General features: G+C 35.4%; 2 protein-coding genes across 3 annotated transcripts; both read right to left on the reverse strand.

Annotated features, from left to right (window-relative positions):
• Positions 1 to 2: 2 nt before the first annotated feature.
• On the reverse strand, positions 3 to 9,354 carry LOC106949555 (uncharacterized; the record flags this gene model as incomplete). The annotated part of the gene is made up of 12 exons (XM_015035890.1): positions 9,179 to 9,354; positions 8,300 to 8,398; positions 7,439 to 7,532; positions 7,288 to 7,299; positions 6,251 to 6,406; positions 6,006 to 6,093; positions 5,746 to 5,921; positions 5,636 to 5,661; positions 1,724 to 1,822; positions 859 to 952; positions 595 to 720; positions 3 to 97 (listed from the first exon to the last, which is right to left on the reverse strand). Coding segments are annotated over exons 2-12 (1,011 nt in total), but the record flags the coding sequence as incomplete, so codon positions are not given.
• Positions 9,355 to 10,476: 1,122 nt separating this feature from the next.
• LOC106949577 (tumor necrosis factor receptor superfamily member 14-like) lies at positions 10,477 to 18,248 on the reverse strand. Of its 2 annotated transcripts, none has more exons than XM_015035924.1 (10): positions 18,135 to 18,248; positions 15,972 to 16,102; positions 13,337 to 13,430; positions 13,067 to 13,192; positions 12,181 to 12,336; positions 11,954 to 12,041; positions 11,696 to 11,871; positions 11,568 to 11,611; positions 11,433 to 11,473; positions 10,477 to 11,251 (listed from the first exon to the last, which is right to left on the reverse strand). In XM_015035924.1, exons 2-10 carry the CDS (start codon positions 16,002 to 16,004, stop codon positions 11,197 to 11,199), a joined length of 813 nt encoding a protein of 270 aa, XP_014891410.1. In that variant the 5' UTR covers positions 16,005 to 16,102; positions 18,135 to 18,248; the 3' UTR covers positions 10,477 to 11,196. The 2 variants fall into 2 exon arrangements, with proteins under 2 accessions (XP_014891410.1, XP_014891411.1); XM_015035925.1 differs by having other exon boundaries at positions 11,433 to 11,478; positions 18,135 to 18,247.
• Positions 18,249 to 21,171: the final 2,923 nt, after the last annotated feature.

The following is a 21,171-nucleotide window of genomic DNA, read 5'->3' on the forward strand; positions in this document are numbered from 1 at the left end:
CCTTCTGATGTAGAGTCTGTACAGTAGAATCCCTCCATTGGTTCACAAACTGTGTCTGCAGTTATTTTACATCCCAACCTTTCCTTCAGACCAGCTCCTGTGAACACATACAGATTCCACATGTATGGAGGGAACTGACATCAGCAATGGTGAACATCAAGACATCTTTAAGTGAGACAAAACAGCAGAGATACCAGAATCATTCTCATGATTTATGTTTGTGTTCTAAATAATAGCAGTCCAACATCACTAAGATTAGTCACTGTTTCTATAGAAATTATATTTCTGCATTGTAAGTAAATTTATGTCAGGTGTAGAGCGACGCTTCTTCCAATCATGACATGAATGCTGCTGATTCTGTTTATTTATATCATGAACTGAAATTAGCAAGATGAAAAGGATCAACCACATAAAGTGAGTGAGGAATTATTTTCTGAAAAATAAAATGATAAAGGCTTCAGATCATCAATTTTTTTAACACTCTGCAGATATTACAATATAACTGTTTGTGGCATTGAGGAAGCACATGTGAAACCAATTTCATCAAACAAAACAAAACTTTTAAAAAAAGTTGAAGTTTCAACATAACTACACCTGAGTCACAGGTAGAACATGGAGTGCATCTCTTTAGTCCGTTTGGATGGTCCATGAAAGTCCCATCTGTGCAGGGCGAACAGGATGTATTTTCAAACTCTGTACAGTCTGCTTTGACTCTTTTACCTGTTGGAAAATAAAAGTTTCTCAATTTAAATGCAGGATAGTCCTTTGCATGATGAACAAACTTCAGGCAATGAAAGCAGTATAACTGTAGCAGTCTATGTCAGAATAAACCATAATTTATAACTAACTGGAACATACCAATAGGACACATAAGACAGCACTTTTCTCCCATCTTGTACTCAGTTTGATGACATGTGACTGAATCGACTCTGAAGTCTCTCACCAGAATCATCTGTGAAGAGGTTTTCCAAGAATTAGAACCAGATTTCCTGCGGAAAGGCTCAAATCCCTTTTAGATCAGTTATTTATTTGCCTTGTTTTGATTAACTTTAGCAGTTCAGTTTTATGTCAACAAGATTAATTTATATCAACAGTTATAATGTTAGGCTAGCTTAATAGCGGTCAATAATTTTTTTAGCATCATTTGCTATTATTGAGTTTGGCTCAGTTTATCTATAAAGTTCCAATTCACATTTCATTTCAAGGAACATCACAAGACTATTTATATCCAGAAAAACAACAAGCAATACAATTTAGTTCTAGAGATCCAAATTTGATGACATGCAGATTCCTTCTGTTTTACTTTTCTGTCAAACCTAAATGTTTCAGATCATAAAACACCTCTCAAAAATATCAGATGAACATAACCTGAGTGAATGCAAAATATTTTTTAAAGATAATTTTATATAGTAAAATTAAAGTACATAATTTAAAAACTAGTTTAAAGAGCACAAATACACAAAGAATTTACTCAGTAAGATAAGTAAATGTAATTTGTTATGTTTTACCTAGATTACTTAAAGATATTCGGCAACACTTTTAGACATCTTACAATATGTTTTTTTTTTTTTTTTTACAAAAAACATGATAAAAATTAATTTGTTTTTTAAATATTTAGATGTGATTATGAAGATACTCAAAGTTAAACTAGTCAGGAAATTACCATTTTATAAGAAACAATGTTGTATTAAATTATCCATTGCTATAACATAAATAAATTTACCAGGAGCACAGGCATCGCAGCCTCATTTTTTCTTCTTGAAATCATTCTCAAAGGTAGGAGTAAACTTCTCTGGGGCTCAACAAATCCAAATTCCTCAACCTGTAAAAGAAAGTGAAAGTATAAAGGTGTGGTTCCCTTCAAGTATTAACAACAATCACTAAATTTTCCCCAAGTTCAAGATAACACAGAGAGAAAGGTATTTATTACAATTAAATACTGTTTATTTTAAATCCAAATAAAGTCCTTGGTGTTCACCTTGGTGCAGTTAAATTTCTGCACCCCGGTGAACACACATCCATTTCCATTTCTAACAACCTTTTTACACATGGAAATTGACATTCATAAAAAGGAAGTTAACTTTATTTTTGGTGTCACACTGTGATTGGTTGTGTAACACCAAACTGAAGGCTTAATGCCAAAAATTCACAGGCCCCGAGTCAGGAAAACATACTTCCTCACAGTTACAGCACACAGAAGAAAGGGAAACAGATTTTTGCTTAACAAAGCAGTTTGAAAGAGACTTTAACTCTCAGCATCAGTTTTTATGTCTTTTGTTTACGATCCTTAAAGTGTCAGTGAAAAAATAGACACCCTAAACTAACTTAACATTAAAACGCCATTACAAATGCAGATGTGTAACTGAAAGAGAAACCAACCGTCGGTGTTTATATTTGTGAAGGTACGTTTGTTGAATTTACATGTAAAATAACTTCGGTTTATTTTGTCAGCTGAATATGAGTCACTGGTGTTAGGAACAGAAAACATCAATTATTCCCAGCTAAGCTTTAGATTACTAAAGTCCGTGAACCCTAAAGTCCATGTCGTAGATGGATTTTGAAATGAATCCTTTCACACACACGCATACACACCCAAACTTACCTTCACAAATATAAACTCCGAGGATTTTTCTCTTTCAGTTACGCATCTTCTGCATTTGTAATGGCGTTTAATGTTAAATTAGAATAGGTAGTCTATGGCTAGTCCCATAATATTATTTTTAATGTCTATGGTTCGACCAGCCCAGCAAAAACCTGGACTAAAAATCTCGGCTACCTATATTCTAACGCTGTTACGTATACAGGTGTCTGTTACATTTGCTGTTGCGCAAACAGAGCAGGAGATTATAAGGTTGTCTGCGCCAAAATTATACGTTGAACTTGTGGTGTTTTATCATTTTATAAAGCGAAAATAAATTTTGTTACTTCATCGTTAATTTAGTGGCTTACTAAAGAAAATAAAAGATTCATAGTTCCCGTGTATTGCACGTGATTATTTCAACAACCTTTATAAGAGGACGATCACATTGATGTAAACTCGATTCAACTTTCATTATAAACTGCAACAAGTAAACGATGTGTTCGTCTCCAGACGTCCTGTTAAAACCTATTTCCTATCATTGCTTCATGTTACAAAGTCTGCTGCAAGCTAAAAATCCACATTCCTGAATTTATCACTCTTGGAAAATGCATTGTTACAAAACACATTGTCTAACCCAGTGGTTCTTAACCTTTTTTGAGGTACCGAACCCCCCAGTTTCATATGCGCATTCACCAATTAACTTGGTCCTTTGTTTCAACGTTGACCTCCCAGTACTCTCACCTCTTCATCCGTCTCTCCTCACTGGTTTCTTCCATTCCTCCTTTCTGGAATGTTTCTGTGTTTAGTTTTCCTTGGATTTATGATTTGTTTTCTGTCCTGATCTCTGTAGAGTTTTTGCAAGTTTTTTATTCCTCATCTTTCACTAAACCAGTTTTTAATCACCGACTCCACATCTCTGTCGTTCTGCATTTGGATCCTCCATCAACCAACCTACAAATCATGACACCAAAATATATTAAAATACAAAGTGAATAACCAAAATGATAACTGGCAGATTTAAATTTAGCATCATTTAGATTCAGTCAAGAAGTAGGTAGGAAAGGAGACAACTAATATTTTAATAAGTTTCTATTTTCAGAGTATTAAAATACCACATAGAACATTATATTCTTCTCAATAATTAATTGAAAAAGTTTTACTGATGTTAAAGGGCAATAGAATGCATTTTCTGTGCAATTTTTATTGCTAGTAACTTACTTTCAGTCATTATAAAAATGCTACATGTCAAACATAATATAAATTTAACTTCACAATTTGATGCCTTAAATTGGGTTTCTATCTCTTTAAGAAGCTCTTGCTCTTTCCAACACTTTGTCTTCAGCACATCATCACAACAATGTTTAATTATCCCATTTGCAACTGTTCTGATGTACTTTTCACTGAGAAGCAGTTCACATAAGCTCAGCAGACACACAGATCCAGCAGGCACTTTCTGGCTGGACAGCCTGAAATGCTTCTACAGATTCTCATCAGATTGAACACAGGACTCTGGCTGAGTCACTCCACAATGTTAACTCAATCAGAAAATTACTTGAAACCTAAATGCAGCAAATTTGGTGCTTAACTGTTTGTGTTGGATGTTTACACCTTTGAGCATCCACACAATCTGTGTATGTCATCAACTCAATAAATAGTATTTTTGTTATCAGACTTATTTCATTCAACACTACCAGAATCTGTATCGTCATCTAGTGCCCCATGTTGTTGAGCCACAGAGTCTGTCAGAAGCAGAACATTTACAATAGCAACTGATCCAGGTTCAGAAAGTTTTCTTTCACTCTCAGCTGGGATCAAAATGATTTTCTCATCTAAAGTTACATCTATAGTCACTGCTGAGCAGAACTCAACTTATGAATGGCCCAGGTAATTCACATTTTCACAACTTTGCTACAAAGATCACTATGATGAAATAAATTTGTGATAATAAAAGCATGACGTTATTTAAAAAAAGGAAATTTATTATGTACAAAGTTATCCACTTGTGCCTTTTTATCTGTTCAGGATTAGATGTTCAGGCTTTTTAAGAAGACCTAAAACATATTAGCAATATTAAAATTTTATGTCAGGTTCTTGTGGATAAAGTCACTGATGAGATTCTGAGTATACAGGTTTCTTATAAAACTGTACAAAAGACTTAGTTTCGTTTCACATGGAGTCATTGATTTACTGATGGCAGGACTTTGCCCTGCAGTCGGCGGGTTGCTGGTTCTATCCTGGCTCCACCTGCCTCTGTCGTCGTGTCCTTGGGCAGGACAGTTCATCTGCCTCGCCTGCTGGTGGTCAGAGGACCTGGTGGTGATGATGAATAGCAGGCTCACTTCTGTCAGACGTGAAACCATCAGCTTGTGTGTGTGAATGACTGGCTGTCGTGTAAAGTGCTTTGGTGTCCTCTGATCTTGATGAAACGCTGATGAACAGCTTGATGAACAAGCCACTAACTGTCTATTACCTAATCTAATCATTCAGGGTTACAGTCACAGATCTGATACTTTGACAATAAACAGTCAAGTTCTACAACTTTTTCTCCTGTACAGTGTGATGGATGTAGAGTGACGACCATGGATGGTGGAGAAGGGAGTTTGAGTTTTAGCTGTTCTTTCTGATCACTGTAAAAACAATGACTCAGTTTCTAGTTTGGTTCAATTCAGATCCTGAATCATTTGATCTACAGTGATCAGTGATTTTCATCCAGGTGTTTATCTTGGGGTTTCTTGCACTGTACATAGAAAATTTTAAAAAAGGCACCAAATCAATTAAATACTGATGGAAACATCCAGAACAGCAGCTCAAGCAGAATCAGATCAGTTTGATTTCATTCCTTAGAGAGAAAAATCTCAGGTTTTCAGAGCAATGCCCAGAAAAACTGTCTGATAATATTCAAGTAAAGAACAATGTTCTTCTTACCTGGCAAAGCGACTTCCTCTTCTGCTCCTCCTGCTTGGCCCTTTAATGTAGAAAAGACAAATTATTTGGTAAAATAAATTTTGGCATCAATATCTATTCACATTACAATTCAGTTATAAACCTACTTACCCCTCGTTGTTGGTTTGTAGAACTGTCTGTTAAAAATGAAATGTTACAATTATTAAAACAGTAATTTTTTTTAGAATGCTAATATTTTAATTTGTATTTATTCATCTCACTTGGTTTTGTATTTTTGTGATATTTCCAGAGAAAAACACCACCACCAATTGTTGCTGCAACTAAAAAAAACAGAACTCCGATCACAATTCCTGTGGTGTTGGAACTTTTTTCTCCACATTCAGCATCAGTTGAAGATGTTCCTGCTTTTATCAGCTGAAGGTTTTCTTTTTCACATCTGAAATGACAGAAACATGCATCCAGGTAAATTATTTGGTAAAACTTTCTCCTGTGTTTTACTGTTTGTAAGAGACTATCTTACTGTGTGTGAGGCTGACATGACAACATTGTTCCATCAGAAAATGATCCACTGCTGCATTCAGAGCATTCTGTGTCTGTGGAGGCTGTTCCTGTACAAACACAGATCAGTTTAAAGTTAGTCAGAAGATTCTGATCTGACTTTCAGTTCTGATCAACATGTAACTCAGTTTATTCTTTTCAAATGTTCAAAAGTCAGAATTTATCTAAAATTCAGAGCATTTATATATTGAAGAGAATCAGACCAACCCATCTTGCTGATGAACTGTCCTGGTTCACATCTCCTGTGTTTCTGTGCTGCAGCACAGCCTTCTGATTTAAGGTCTGTACAGTAGAATCCCTCCATGGGTTCACAAACTGTGTCAGCATTAAGTTGACATCCTAACTTTTCCTTCAGACCAGCTCCTGTGAACATATACAGATTCCACATGTATGGAGGAAACTGACATCAACTTGGTGAACCTCATTTAAATGAGTCAGAATAGTTTCTACAAGTGAATGAAAAGGGAAATCTCAATAAATGATTTACAGTTGTGTTCAAAATGATAGCAGTCCAACATCACTAACCAGATCAATTCATTCACCCATTCACACACACATTCACACATTCATGGAGGTAAGCTACATTGTAGCCACAGCTGCCCTGGGGCAGACTGACAGAGGCAAAGCTACAATGCACCAGTGCCATGACCAGCAGGGACAGTGAGTGAAGCGTCCTTCCCAAGAACAGGAGCATCTAGTTTATATACTTTATAAACTGTAGAATTCTTCTTATTTTAGACCAATATTTAGCTTATTATTATCCAAGAAAAAAGAAACTCCTATTAGTCTACCCAGAAAAACTCCCTATAGCTTTTGTTCTTATAACAGGAGCATCTAGTTTATATATTTAGGAATTAGAACAAAGAGAAACTCCGATTAGCTTATCTAGAGAAACTATTCATTACCTTAGATCAACATTGTCAGAACAAGAATCCAGAGAAACCCCTGCTAGTTTATAAATCACGGACTACTACGGTGCTTACTCTTACATGGGGTTATACTTTATATTTCCGTTTCCTTCGTTTACGCTTTCTTTTGGTTTGTTGTTTTGTTGTATTTCCTTCTAATTCATGTAAAGCACTTTGAATTGCCCTGTTGCTGAAAATGTGCTGTATAAATAAAATTACCTTACCTATTCATAAATTGGGTAAGCAAAACTAGGAAAACATGCAAATGCTCTTAAAGGGGACTCATTATGCAAAATTCACTTTTTGCATGTTTTCATACTTCCATTTAGGTTTNTTTGACTCTTTTGCCTGTTGGAAAATAAAAGTTTCTCAATTTAAAATGCAGGATAGTCCTTTGCATGATGAACAAACTTCAGGCAATGAAAGCAGTGTAACTGTAGCAGTCTATGTCAGAATAAACCATAATTTATAACTAACTGGAACATACCAATAGGACACATAAGACAGCACTTTTCGCCCATCTTGTACTCAGTTTGATGACATGTGACTGAATCGACTCTGAAGTCTCTCACCAGAATCATCTGTGAAGAGGTTTTTCCAAGAATTAGAACCAGATTTCCTGCAGAAAGGCTCAAATCCCTTTTAGATCAGTTATTTATTTGCCTTGTTTTGATTAACTTTAGCAGTTCAGTTTTATGTCAACAACATTAATTTATATCAACAGTTATAATGTTAGGCTAGCTTAATAGCAGTCAATAATTTTTAGCATCATTTGCTATTATTGAGTTTGGCTCAGTTTATCTATAAAGTTCCAATTCACATTTCATTTCAAGGAATATCACAAGACTATTTATATCCAGAAAAACAACAATCAATACAATTTAGTTCTCCAAATTTGATGACATGCAGATTCCTTTTGTTTTACTTTTCTGTCAAACCTAAATGTTTCAGATCATAAAACACCTCTCAAAAATATCAGACGAACATAACCTAAGTGAATACAAAATATTTTTTAAAGATAATTTTATATAGTAAAATTAAAGTACATAATTTAAAAACTAGTTTAAAGAGCACAAATACACAAAGAATTTACTCCGTAAGATAAGTAAATGTAATTTGTTATGTTTCACCTAGATTACTTAAAGATATTCGGCAACACTTTTAGACATCTTACAATATGTATTTTTTTTTTTTTTTTTTTACAAAAAACATGATAAAAATTAATTTGTTTTTTAAATATTTAGATGTGATTATGAAGATACTCAAAGTTAAACTAGTCAGGAAATTACCATTTTATAGAAACAATGTTGTATTAAATTATCCATTGCTATGTCATAAATAAATTTACCAGGAGCACAGGCATCGCAGCCCCAGTTTTTCTTCTTGAAATCATTCTCAAAGGTAGGAGTAAACTTCTCTGGGGCTCAACAAATCCAAATTCCTGAACCTGTAAAAGAAAGTGAAAGTATAAAGGTGTGGTTCCCTTCAAGTATTAACAACAATCACTAAATTTTCCCCAAGTTCAAGATAACACGGAGAGAAAGGTATTTATTACAATTAAATACCGTTTATTTTAAATCCAAATAAAGTCCAACTTGGGTTCACCTTGGTGCAGGTGAATTTCTGCACCACGGTGAACACACATCCATTTCCATTTCTAACAAACTTTTTACATTGGAAATTGACATTCATAAAACGGAAGTTAACTTTATTTTTGGTGTGTCACACTGTGATTGGTTGTGTGACACCAAACTGAACGCTTAATGCAAAAACTCACAGATCCCGAGTCATCAAAACACACTTCCTCACAGTTACAGCACACAGAAGAAAGGGAAACAGATTTTTGCTTAGCAAAGCAGTTTGAAAGAGACTTTAACTCTCAGCATCAGTTTTTATGTCCTTTGTTTACGATCCTTAAAGTGTCAGTGAAAAAATAGACACCCTAACTTGACATTAAAACGCCATTACAAATGCAGTAGATGTGTAACTGAAAGAGAAACCAACCGTCGGTGTTTATATTTGTGAAGGCACGTTTGTTGAATTTACATGTAAAATAACTTCGGTTTATTTTGTCAGCTGAATATGAGTCACTGGTGTTGGGAACAGAAAACATCAATTATTCCCAGCTAAGCTTTAGATTACTAAAGTCCGTGAACCCTAAAGTCCATGTCGTAGACGGATTTTGAAATGAATCCTTTCACACTCACGCATACACACCCAAACTTACCTTCACAAATTTAAACTCCGAGGATTGGTTTCTCTTTCAGTTACGCATCTTCTGCATTTGTAATGGCGTTTTCATGTTAAATTAGTATAGGTAGTCTATGGCTAGTCCCATAATATTATTTCTAATGTCTATGGTTCGACCAGCCCAGCAAAAACCTGGACTAAAAATCTCGGCTACCTATATTCTAACGCTGTTACGTATACAGGTGTCTGTTGCATTTGCTGTTGCGCAAACAGAGCAGGAGATTATAAAGTTGTCTGCGCCAAAGTTATACGTTGAACTTGTGGTGTTTTATCATTTTATAAAGCGAAAATAAATTTTGTTACTTCATCGTTAATTTAGTGGGTTACTAAAGAAAATAAAAGATTCATAGTTCCCGTGTATTGCACGTGATTATTTCAACAACCTTTATAAGAGGCCGATCACATTGATGTAAACTCGATTCAACTTTCATTATAAACTGCTCTCAACAAGTAAACATTGTGTTCGTCTCCAGACGTCCTGTTAAAACCTATTTCCTATCATTGCTTCATGTTGCAAAGTCTGCTGCAAGCTAAAAACCCACATTCCTGAATTTATCACTCTTGCAAAACACATTGTTGCAAAACAATTGTCTAACCCTAACCCTATCTGGATCACGTGGATTCACGTTTCCCTATCAGATACGGTTCCCCTGCTCCCCCTCGCCGCTCCGCACCGCCCAGGCGGCAAAATACGCGCGTGCTCGTTATGAGCGATGCTTGTTCAGCGCGCTTATCTAGAGGCCCTGATGGTGATCAGCGAAACACCGGGTTGTTGAGTTGCTTTGGAATTAATTTGATTTTAGTTTATTATCTTGTGTTCCTTAGTCTCATTCTTTGATTAGATTAAAACAGAGACCACATCAGCCTAGTTTCTGTTCCCCAGAATCTATATCAGTCAATTTGTGTTTTGCTTAGTTGAGTTCTAGTGTTTCTAGCTTATGCTTTATTACTCATTTTATTGTTTCTCTAGTCTAGTTATTCTTTAGTGTTAGATTTATTTCCTTTTCTCCTGTGTACTCTTCCTCACCCCCGTGCCATTTTCTCTCTGCACTCACACCTATAAAATGTCAGTCAATTAACTTGGTCCTGTTTCAACGTTCTACCTTTCACTCTCAGCTGGGACCTAAATGAGTTTCTCATCTAAAGTTACATCTATAATCACTGCTGAGCAGAACAACTCAACTTATGAATAGCCCTGGTAATTCACATTTTCACCACTTTGCTACAAAGATCACTATGAAGTAACTGTGATAATAAAAGCATAACATTATTTAAAAAAAGGAAATGTATTATATACAAAGTTATCCACTCGTGCCTTTTTATCTGTAAATAAAACACAACAGCAAAGATGTTCAGGCTTTTTAAGGTTTTCAGAAGACCTAAAAACATATTAGCAATATTAAAATTTAATGTCAGGTTCTTGTGGATGAAGTCACTGATGAGATTCTGAGTCTACAGGTTTCTTATAAAACTGAACAAAAGACTTAGTTTCGTTTCACATGGAGTCATTGATTTACTGATGGCAGGACTTTGCCCTGCAGTCGGCGGGTTGCTGGTTCTATCCTGACTCCACCTGCCTCTGTCGTCGTGTCCTTGGGCAGGACAGTTCATCTGCCTCGCCTGCTGGTGGTCAGAGGGCCTGGTGGTGATGATGCACAGCAGGCTCACTTCTGTCAGACGTGAAACCATCAGCTTGTGTGTGTGAATGACTGTAGTGTGAAGTGCTTTGGTGTCCTCTGATCTTGATAAAACGCTGTACAAGTACAAGCCAGTTATTGTCCATTACCTAATCTAATCATTCAGGGTTACAGTCACAGATCTGATACTTTGACAATAAACAGTCAAGTTCTAAAACTTTTTCTCCTGTGCAGTGTGATGGATGTAGAGTGACGACCATGGATGGTGGAGAAGGGAGTTTGAGTTTTAGCTGTTCTTTCTGATCACTGCATAAACGACTCAGTATCTAGTTTGGTTCAACTCAGACCTTGAATCATTTCATCTACAGTGATCAGTGATTTTCATCCAGGTGTTTATCTTGGGGTTTCTTGCACTGTAGATAGAAAATAAAAAAATGCACCAAATAGATTAGATATTGATGGCAACATCCAGAACAGCAGCTCAAGCAGAATCAGATCAGTTTGATTTCATTCCTTAGAGAGAAAAATCTCAGTTTTTCAGAATAATGCCCAGAAAAACTGTCTGATATTATTCAAGAACAATGTTCTTCTTACCTGGCATATTGAAAGCGACTTCCTCTTCTGCTCCTCCTGTACTGTCCTTTTATGTAGAAAAGACAAATTATTTGGTAAAATAAATTTTGGCATCAATATCTGTTCACATTACAGTTCAGTTATAAACTTACTTACCCGTCGTTGATTTGCCTCTACAACTGTTAAAACCTTTTGTACAACTGTTAAAAACGAAATGTTACAATTATTAAAACAGTAATTCTTTTTAGAATGCTAATATTTTAATTTGTATTTATTCATCTCACTTGATTTTGTATTTTTGTGATATTTCCAGAGAAAAACACCACCAATTGTTGCTGCAACTAAAAAAACCACCAGAACACCGATCACAATTCCTGTGATGTTGGAACTTTTTTCTCCACATTCAGCATCAGTTGAAGCTGTTCCTGCTTTTATCAGCTGAAGGTTTTCTTTTTCACACCTGAAATAACAGAAACATTCATTCAGGTAAATTTGGTAAAACTTTCTCCTGTGTTTATACTGTTTGTAAGAGACTATCTTACTGTGTGTGATTCTGACATGACAACATTGTTCCATCAGAAAATGATCCACTGATGCATTCAGAGCATTCTGTGTCTGTGGAGGCTGTTCCTGTACAAACACAGATCAGTTTAAAGTTAGTCAGAAGATTCTGATCAACATGTAACTCAGTTTATTCTTTTCAAATGTTCAAAAGTCAGAATTCATCTAAAAATAAAAGTGTTTTTGTGTTGAAGAGAATCAGACCAACCCATCCTGCTGATGAACTGTCCTGGTTCACAGCTCCTGTGTTTCTGTGCCACAACACAGCCTTCTGATGTAGAGTCTGTACAGTAGAATCCCTCCATTGGTTCACAAACTGTGTCTGCAGTTATTTCACATCCTCGCTTTTCCTTCAGACCAGCTCCTGTGAACACATACAGATTACACATGTATGGAGGAAACTGACATCAACATGGTGAACCTCATTTAAATGAGTCAGAATAGTTTCTACAAGTGAATGAAAGGAGAAATCTCAATAAATGATTTACAATTATGTTCAAAATAATAGTCTAACATCACTAACCAGATCAATTCATTCACACACACATTCACACATTCATGGAGGTAAGCTACATTGTAGCAACAGCTGCCCTGGGGCAGACCGACAGAGGCAAAGCTACAATGCACCAGTGCCACGACCAGCAGGGACAGTGAGTGAAGCGTCCTTCCCAAGAACAGGAGCATCTAGTTTATATACTTCATAAACTGTGGAATTCTTCTTATTTTAGACAAATTTTTAACTTATCCACAAAAAAAAAAAAAAAACTGATATTAGTCTACCCAAAAAAACTCCTTTTAGCTTTAGTTCTTATAACAGGAGCATCTAGTTTATATATTTAGGAATTAGAACAAAGAGAAACTCCGATTAGCTTATCTAGAGAAACTATTCATTACCTTAGATCAACATTGTCAGAACAAGGCCATTAAGGCCATTTTCTCACATTTATTGTAAGATAAAAGCCATTCTAAAGATATTGGATATTTTTTTTTAATTCACTGCAAATATTTTGGACTGTTTGTGGTTGTAAACAGATTTTCTTATGGAAAATAAAATAAAATAAAAAAGTTGAAAAGTAACAGTCAAGTAACTGCACCTGAACCACAGGTAGAACATGGATAACATCTCTTTAGTCTATTTGGCAGGTCCATATAAGTCCTCTCTGGGCATTTCTGGCAGGATGTACTTTTAAATTCTGTACAGTCTGTTTTGACTCGAGTGCCTGTTGAGAAATAAACACAGTTTTTCATTTTAAAGAGCAGGATGGTGCTTTGCATGATGAATCACCTTCAGGCCATGAAAGCAGTGTAACTGTAACAGAGTTTATATCAGAATAATCAGTAATTCATAACTAACTGGAACATACCAGGAGGACACATAGGACAGCATTCACCCTCTATCTCATACTCAGTTAGATGACATGTGATTGAATCGACTCTGAAGTCTCTCATCAGAGTCATCTGTAAAGAGAAAGAGCAGTTTTTCTATCACTATTTTTTTCCCCTTGTTTTGATTACTTCTTTTAGCAGTTCTATATCAGCGGCACATTAATACATGGACAGACAAACAGTTAATTAGTTATTTTTGAAGCACTGAGAAGATTATGAAAGCCTTATTCCACCTCAAGGTTACAGCTACGGTCTGTGATCAATTACAAAGTTCCTTCTCTTTACCATTTACATTTACAACAAAATAAAAACAGAACACAAAGAGGGAGCAAAGGAGTACTACTTTGAAAATACGATAATTTTATGTACATAACCATAAGGAAATTATACAGCAAATAGACACTTCCTGAAAGATGAAAACTATCTTTTTTACTAATTTTTATCAATCCAATATTCATGCATATTGTGTTTGGTTTATATATGTCACCCATTTTGACCATAGGATTTTAAATTTGTTCATCTGAAAACGGATTGAGAATGTTTATCTTTTCATCTGATAGATTTCATGATCACACCCTGTTCATTTTTCTACAGTAGGTGTGACAGTCTTTTTTTCTTTTACACTGGCTGAAATTAATATCAGTCAAAGATATTTTGTCTGTCAGACATGAAAAATGTCTGACACGGATATTTGCATTGTTAGGTAGAAATTCTGTGTAACCCAGATTAAAGGTGGTGAATTTAAAATGTATTCTTATATTCAAGGTATTTTCAATATTTTGAGCATTTCTATCCAATAGTCTTACTACTGTCATTTATATTACTAGGCTGGCTTCTAACAGGTGTCAACGTCTCCTTGGCATTATTTGCTGCAATTACTGAATTTACTTTATAAAATTTTAATTCACAACACATTTCATCTCAAGGAACATTACATGACTATTCATATCCAAAAAGCTGCAATCTATACAACTTAGTTCTTGAGATCCAAATTTGATTAACATGCAAATTTCTTCTGTTTTTGCTTTTCTGTCAAACCACAAAACATTTTTAATATCAGACAAACATAGCCTTGGTTTTTTTTTAAGATAATCTTATTTATCAGGAAATTACCAAATCTACAGTCTGACCAGTTGAAACAAGAAATCACTTAATAACTTCTATGACAACATAAAGTAGACTGAAATATCTCAAACAACACTTGACTGATCTGAAGAGATTTAAAATGAAAAACAAATTCACTGACATCCATCAGTCTGGAAAGGGTTCTAGATCCATTACTGAGTCTTTGGGATGGAAGAAAACCTCAGTGAGAACCATGATCCACAGATGGAGAACTTATGAACTCATGTTTTACTTGAGTCATTTGTTTTATTGCAAGTTAATGTTTATTGTGACCATGTGTTGTAATAGAGTGGTTTTGTTTTGTTTTTCAGTCTCTGTGTGCTGCAGTCTTGGACAAATTTCTCTTGTAAAAGAAATATTTGGATTTCAATGGGACAAACATGCTTAAATAAAGATTATTATTATATTATTATTGAACAGTGAAGAATATTCCAAGGAGTGAGGAGTCCACCAAAATGACTCCAAGAGGAATCAATGACCTCTACAGCAGGTCACAGAAGGACCTAGAACAACATCTAATGCTCTCAGGGCCTCATTGCTTCAGTTAAGGTCAGAGGTCAAGCCTGGAAGAGAGAGAAAATAACCTTCATAGGAGAGATCCACTTTCAGAATCACTGCTGACCCAAAATGTCATAAAATAAAAGTCACACATCAACTAACAAAAACATCCTGACGATCTCCATGACATTTAGGAAAATGTTCTGTGGATTTGCCATTGTTGTGTCCATGACTCTATATGTCAGTTAAACTAAGCAGCATTTTACTGCTGCTTACAGTTTGTCATTTGTTGCCCATGTCAGGACTTTGACTAGGCCACTCCAAAGTCTTCAGGTGTATCTGCTGTATTTGTCTTTGATAAACACCCTCAACCTCTGATTTGCTAGACAACATTTTGTCTCTGGTCAAAGTAATCAGACCTTCCTCCAGATCCATCAAGGCTGCTGACTTTATGCTGGCCACCAGCCAAGAAAAAGACATGGGAAATGTGGAGGCATGAGACTCAGGAACTACAGTGGTGTGAAAAGTGATTTCCCTCTAAGCTAAATAACTGGTTGGGTCACTATTAGCAGTAAAAACAACAGCCAAGTGATGATATCATACAGTGAATCTTTTCTAGCTGTGGAGGAATTTTGTTCCATTAATCTTTGCTGAATGTTTCTAATTCAGCCATAATGAAAAGTTTTCCAGGATGAACAACCTTTTCAAGGTCATACCGCATCACCTTAATAGGGTTCAGGTCAGGACTTTGAACAAACTGTGTACTCTCCTTCAAAACGTAATACGCTTCTGCCACGGCACTTTTTAACAAATTGGTGTCGGACCACAAAAAGGGCATTTGTTTTCAAGACTTTGACTTAAAATGAAAGTGCAAGTAAATGGATCTGATTATATAGACACAGAGTTTACCCTTGGCCACCATTAAAAATAGCATTTAAAAAAAATAGTATTCTAATAAAATATCCATTTTTATGTCATAAATAAATTTACCAGTAGCATAGATTTTGTCACCCAACAGATCATTGTTAAAGACAGGATTAAACTTCTCTGGTGCTGAAAACATCATCTCATGGAAATTCAGGATGAACCAAACTGCGACACCGAATGCTGAAAGTCTTCATCTGCAAGACAAGAAACAAAGAAACAAACACACTGTTAACCTGTAGGAACTCAGGAGACTTTAGCATGAAGCAGGGCTGCAGGATATTGGGAAAGCATGTGATATGTGATTTTGTTACTGAATGTTGAAGTGATTATATGATTTGTTATAAATAACTAAACATTAGTAATGCCAATCTTCTATGAACATACACATTGAGGCATCAAGTCAACTACTGGAAAAGAAATACAAGTTCTGTAGGTTTTGGTCATAAAATTAGAATATCATGAGAAAGTTGGTGTAAATCAATAATTCCATTCAAAAACTGAAACTTGTACATTATATTCATTCATTACATACAGGCTGATATATTTTAAATGTTTATTCCTTTAGCGTTGATGATTATAACTAATGAAACTCCAAATTCACTATGTCAGAATATTAAATATTGTGAACAGGTTCAATATTGAAGACCCTTAGTGCCACAAATGTTACCAATATCACAGGATTTGTGGTTGATGAAGAGAGGAATAAGCACAGTTGAAGAGTTTGTGAAAAAAATTATTTGTTCCCATGTTCTGGAGGGAAACAGGTTATTTCAGGCAGCTAAAAAAAATTGGTTGCCCCTCTAGTAACTTTGGCAAATAATGACAAAATATTTTCAAAATCTCAATGATTGTTATGTCTGACAGTATGACTGAGCTACCAAAGATCAACTAGAATTTTTTTATCCAGAAATCTGTCATATTTTATATAACGGGATTTACCAGAAAGCCTACACGCTCATCTTTTCAGAAAGTCTTAATTTTTTGTGCCCTGCTGTCAGCCAGCTTCTATCCTCTTATATCAGCAATGAAAACTCAGAAATATGCACAATGTGTTGGAAACCCGTGGTTGATGTCTGACTTTTAATTGTCAGGCTTAAGTGACAAAAGTTGGAAAAAGATCGATGCTCTTCGATCTTTGTGTGGAGGTAAAAAGACCTCCACACAAGACCTCGTTTATTTATTCATTTACTACTTTGATATCTGCCGATTAAACTGAAAGTTACAACACTGACATGATTATATGAGTAGTTTTTACCGAGAAATCGATCAGAAGCGCCGTGAAAACGTCAGATCCGACGGATCCGCCTCTCTGGCTGCAGTGCGCGCTCCCGACGAAGGGGAAACATTTTCATAGGGGAACAGAATTTCGCACAAGACCTGCCCTCGTGATTAGGGTTCACGCGCTAAAGCGGTTTGGAAATCCCGACAAGGCGGCGCCTGATCCCGCACTCAATTTTCAGCAGCGAGACTACAACTTCGCCCTAAAGAGCCCGACCGTTCGGTAGAACCAGCCAAAAAACTTGTTACTTCACAAAAGCAGACTGCAGTGAAGTTAGTTTCAAGTTAGATATTCGCGCTCCGCAGAGTAAGCGGCATCTAGCTCAAGGTTGATCCGATTTATGAATGCTTATGTCGGCCAGCCGTTCTCTACCGATCCCTCCTCAAGCGCTGGGAGGTTCACTTAGGGACCGTCAACAAACAAAACTCCTAACAAACAAATGTAAATAGATGTTTGCCGTGTGACCAATTGACACAAAAAATTGGTAATTCATGGCATTAAATGAGACACACTATTTTCTATTTAATCAAGTCATATTCAATATTAAAAATAATTTTAATATTAAATAAAATAATGTTTTCTTCAAAGGCACACATTTTTATAAAATTTTGACCCTATAATTTTTTAAGGTAACTTTATATTTAAAAAATATATTTCTTTTTTTTCCGGTCACCCCTCTATGGGCTGCCACCTTATCGTGGTGGATGGGTTTGAGTAGCAAATAAATTTAAACTAAACTTCAACCAGCAGTTTTCATAACTTTTGTTTAAAAGCTAATCTCTAAACTATGGAACAGAACCCCGCTCCAAATTAAACTTTATACTTTCGGTGTTCCGTTTTCTACCCAAACCTTCTTTACAAGACACCACTTGATTCAGGGAGACAACTGCCTTCGTTCAAAGTCCATATTAAAAACAAAGAGACATGATATGAGCAGCTAATTTTACCTTAGATCATCCCTTGGTGTAGTTTCAGGTTGAAGATTCGTCACCGTCAGACATTCACCATTTAGCTCCTTCGCTTAGCGTTGGTCGTCGTCTTCTTCTTCTTCTTGAGATTTATTGGCGGTTGGCAAAAAAAACGTTTGGATGTGCATTACAGCCATCTACTGGAAGACAGTATATGTGTACACACACATATATATATATATATATATATATATATATATATATACACACACACACACACACACACATATATATGGGTGGCACCTACGCCCACCCACCGGACAAAGATGAACCACATTTAAGAAGCTGCACATTTCTCTTCCATGATGTCTTTCTGATTCGTTTAGAGTTTCCCATCGTGTTAAACAAGGTGCGACTCCAAATAATTTAGAAGTGCCACTTAATTTGTCAGAGGTTTATAGAATGAACTAAAACAGCTTGACCTAAGTCATACAGTTTAAAATATATTTTCCCTGACCTGGCCACATGTATGTACACTTCTGAATTTTAAGAAAGTTACAAAAGAAACATGAATATTTGAAATGTTCTTTCAAAGTTTTCTCATATTTATCAAATACAAATAATTTTGATAATTCTAGATGACCTGAAACAAGAGAAATTTCATCTGATTTAACTCGTGAGGAAATTTTGTTATTTTTACTCTGTAAATATCTGGTTTCAACTGTAAATGTCTACCACTGTCATTATTACCCAATTGTTCTTGTCATTCAAAGTATTTTGTTTTGAACAATAGATTTTCCCTCTGTGCTAGTTGCATCTATAAGTACCAGTGAGTGAAACATGATGGGCCTGTGTAATTCACATCTTCACAACAAAACCTATCATAGTACCAGGTGATTGTCTGAACAAGTAATCAAAAAGGCAACCAAAGGTCAAAAAATTTCAGAAAACCTACAACATATTAGTGATATTAAAATTTTCATTCAGGTTCTTGTGAACCAGAATATGAATATCAAATGATATCTTAAAGCCGGTGGATAAAAACACTGAAAAATTTCTGAGTACTCAGGTTTCTTATAAAACTTTACAAAATGACTGGTTTTCATTTCACATGAAGTTATTGATTTACTGCATATACTTGGAACTTGGCCTTTGAAAATCAGACAGGCAGATTAACTTCCTCTATGTAAATCTTTACTTATCTTGTTTTTTCTGTGACTTTTGACTCAGTTTGAGGTGTTGGCTTTAATGTCTTAATTGTTTTGTTACATTTTTGTTTTAGTGTACAGGACTTTGGCCAACACTGTTGTTTTAAAGCGCTTTACAAATTTAATTGTATATTATTTCATTGACATCAGTCAGCATTCTTCAAATATTCTTATATCCATTTGAACAACTGTTGTTCCAATGCAGTGTGATCAGTGTAGTGATGACCATGACTTAGCTGGTCTCATTCTTTGATTAGATCAATCTAGTTTCTGTTCTTCTTTAGTTGAGTTCTAGTGTTTCTAATTAAGTTTATTTCTTGTTTATGCTTTATTACTCACTGTTTCTTTAGTGTTAGATTTATTTCCTTTTCTCCTGTGTACTCTTCCTCGCCCCCTGTGCCATTTTCTCTCTGCACTCACACCTACAAACTGTCAATTAACTTGGTCCTTTGTTTCAACGTTCGACCTCCCAGTACTCTCACCTCTTCATCTGTTTCTCATCACTGGTTTCTTCCATTCCTCCTTTCTGGAATGTTTATGTGTTTAGATTTCCTGAGATTTATGAATTGTTTTCTGTCCTGATCTCTGTGGATTTTTTGTAAGTTTTTTTTATTCCTCATCTTTCAATAAACCAGTTTTAATCACCTACTCCACATCTCTATCGTTCTGCATTTGAATCCTCCATCAACCAACCAACCTAATCATGACACTTACCAAAATATATTAAAATACAAACTGAATAACCAAACTGATAACTGGATAATAAATTTAGGATGATTTCCATTCAGTCAAGAAGTAGGTAGTTAAGGAGACAAATTATTTTTTAATAATCAGTTATTTTCATAGTATTAAAATACCACATCGAACATTATATTCTTCTCAATAATTAATTTAAAAAGTTTTACTGATGTTAAAGGGGCAGTAGAATGCATTTTTCGGTGCTATTTTTATTGCTAGTAACTGTAACCTTCAGTCATTATAAAAATGCTACATGTCACACATAAATTTAACTTCACTATCTGATGCTTTAAATTGGGTTTCTATCTTTTTAAGAAGCTCTTGCTCTTTCCAACACTTTGTCTTCAGCACATCATCACAACAATGTTTAATTATCCCATTTGCAACTGTTCTGAGGTGCTTTTCACTGAGAAGCAGTTCACATAAGCTCAGCAGACACACAGATCCAGCAGGCACTTTCTGGCTGGACAGCCTGAAATGCTTCTACAGAATCTCATCAGATTGAACACAGGACTCTGGCTGAGTCACTCCACAATGTTAACTCAGTCAGAAAATTACTTGAAACCTAAATGCAGCAGGGACGAAAAATTTGGTGCTTAACTGTTTGTGTTGCATATTTACACCTTTGAGCATCCACATAATCTGTGTGTCATCAACTCAATAAATAGTCTTTTTGTTATCAGACTTATTTCATTCAAAACTACCAGAATCTATATTGTCAACTAGTGCCCCATGTTGTTGAGCAACAGAGCCTATTGTCAGAAGCAGAACATTTACAATAGCAACTGCCCCATTTTCGGAAAGTTTTCTTTCACTCTCAGCTGGGATCAAAATGATTTTCTCATCTAAAGTTACATCTATAGTCACTGCTGAGCAGAACTCAACTTATGAATGGCCCTGGTAATTCACATTTTCACCACTTTGCTACAAAGATCACTATGGTGAAGTAACTTTGTGATAATAAAACCATGACTATTTAAAAAAAATGTACAAAGTTATCCACTCGTGCCTTTTTATCTGTAAATAAGAAAACACAACAAAAACTGTAATATTAGATGTTCAGGCTTTTTAAGAAGACCTAAAACATATTAGCAATATTAAAATTGTATGTCAGGTTCTTGTGGATAAAG

Source organism: Poecilia latipinna, unplaced genomic scaffold (assembly GCF_001443285.1).
Source record: "Poecilia latipinna isolate Pla-1442-1.1 unplaced genomic scaffold, P_latipinna-1.0 Scaffold351, whole genome shotgun sequence".
NCBI classification, from domain to species: Eukaryota; Metazoa; Chordata; class Actinopteri; order Cyprinodontiformes; family Poeciliidae; genus Poecilia; species Poecilia latipinna.

Excerpts from the sequence above, each read along its gene's own strand:
- LOC106949577 (XM_015035924.1), bottom strand. The coding sequence starts at position 16,004 with ATGATCTGTTGGGTGACAAAATCTATGCTACTG. Across the intron at positions 12,337-13,066 it reads ATGTTCTACCTGTGGTTCAG|GAGCTGGTCTGAAGGAAAAG; the intron begins GTGCAGTTACTT and ends ATGTGTTCACAG. Across the intron at positions 12,042-12,180 it reads ACAGTTCATCAGCAGGATGG|GAACAGCCTCCACAGACACA; the intron begins GTTGGTCTGATT and ends GTGTTTGTACAG.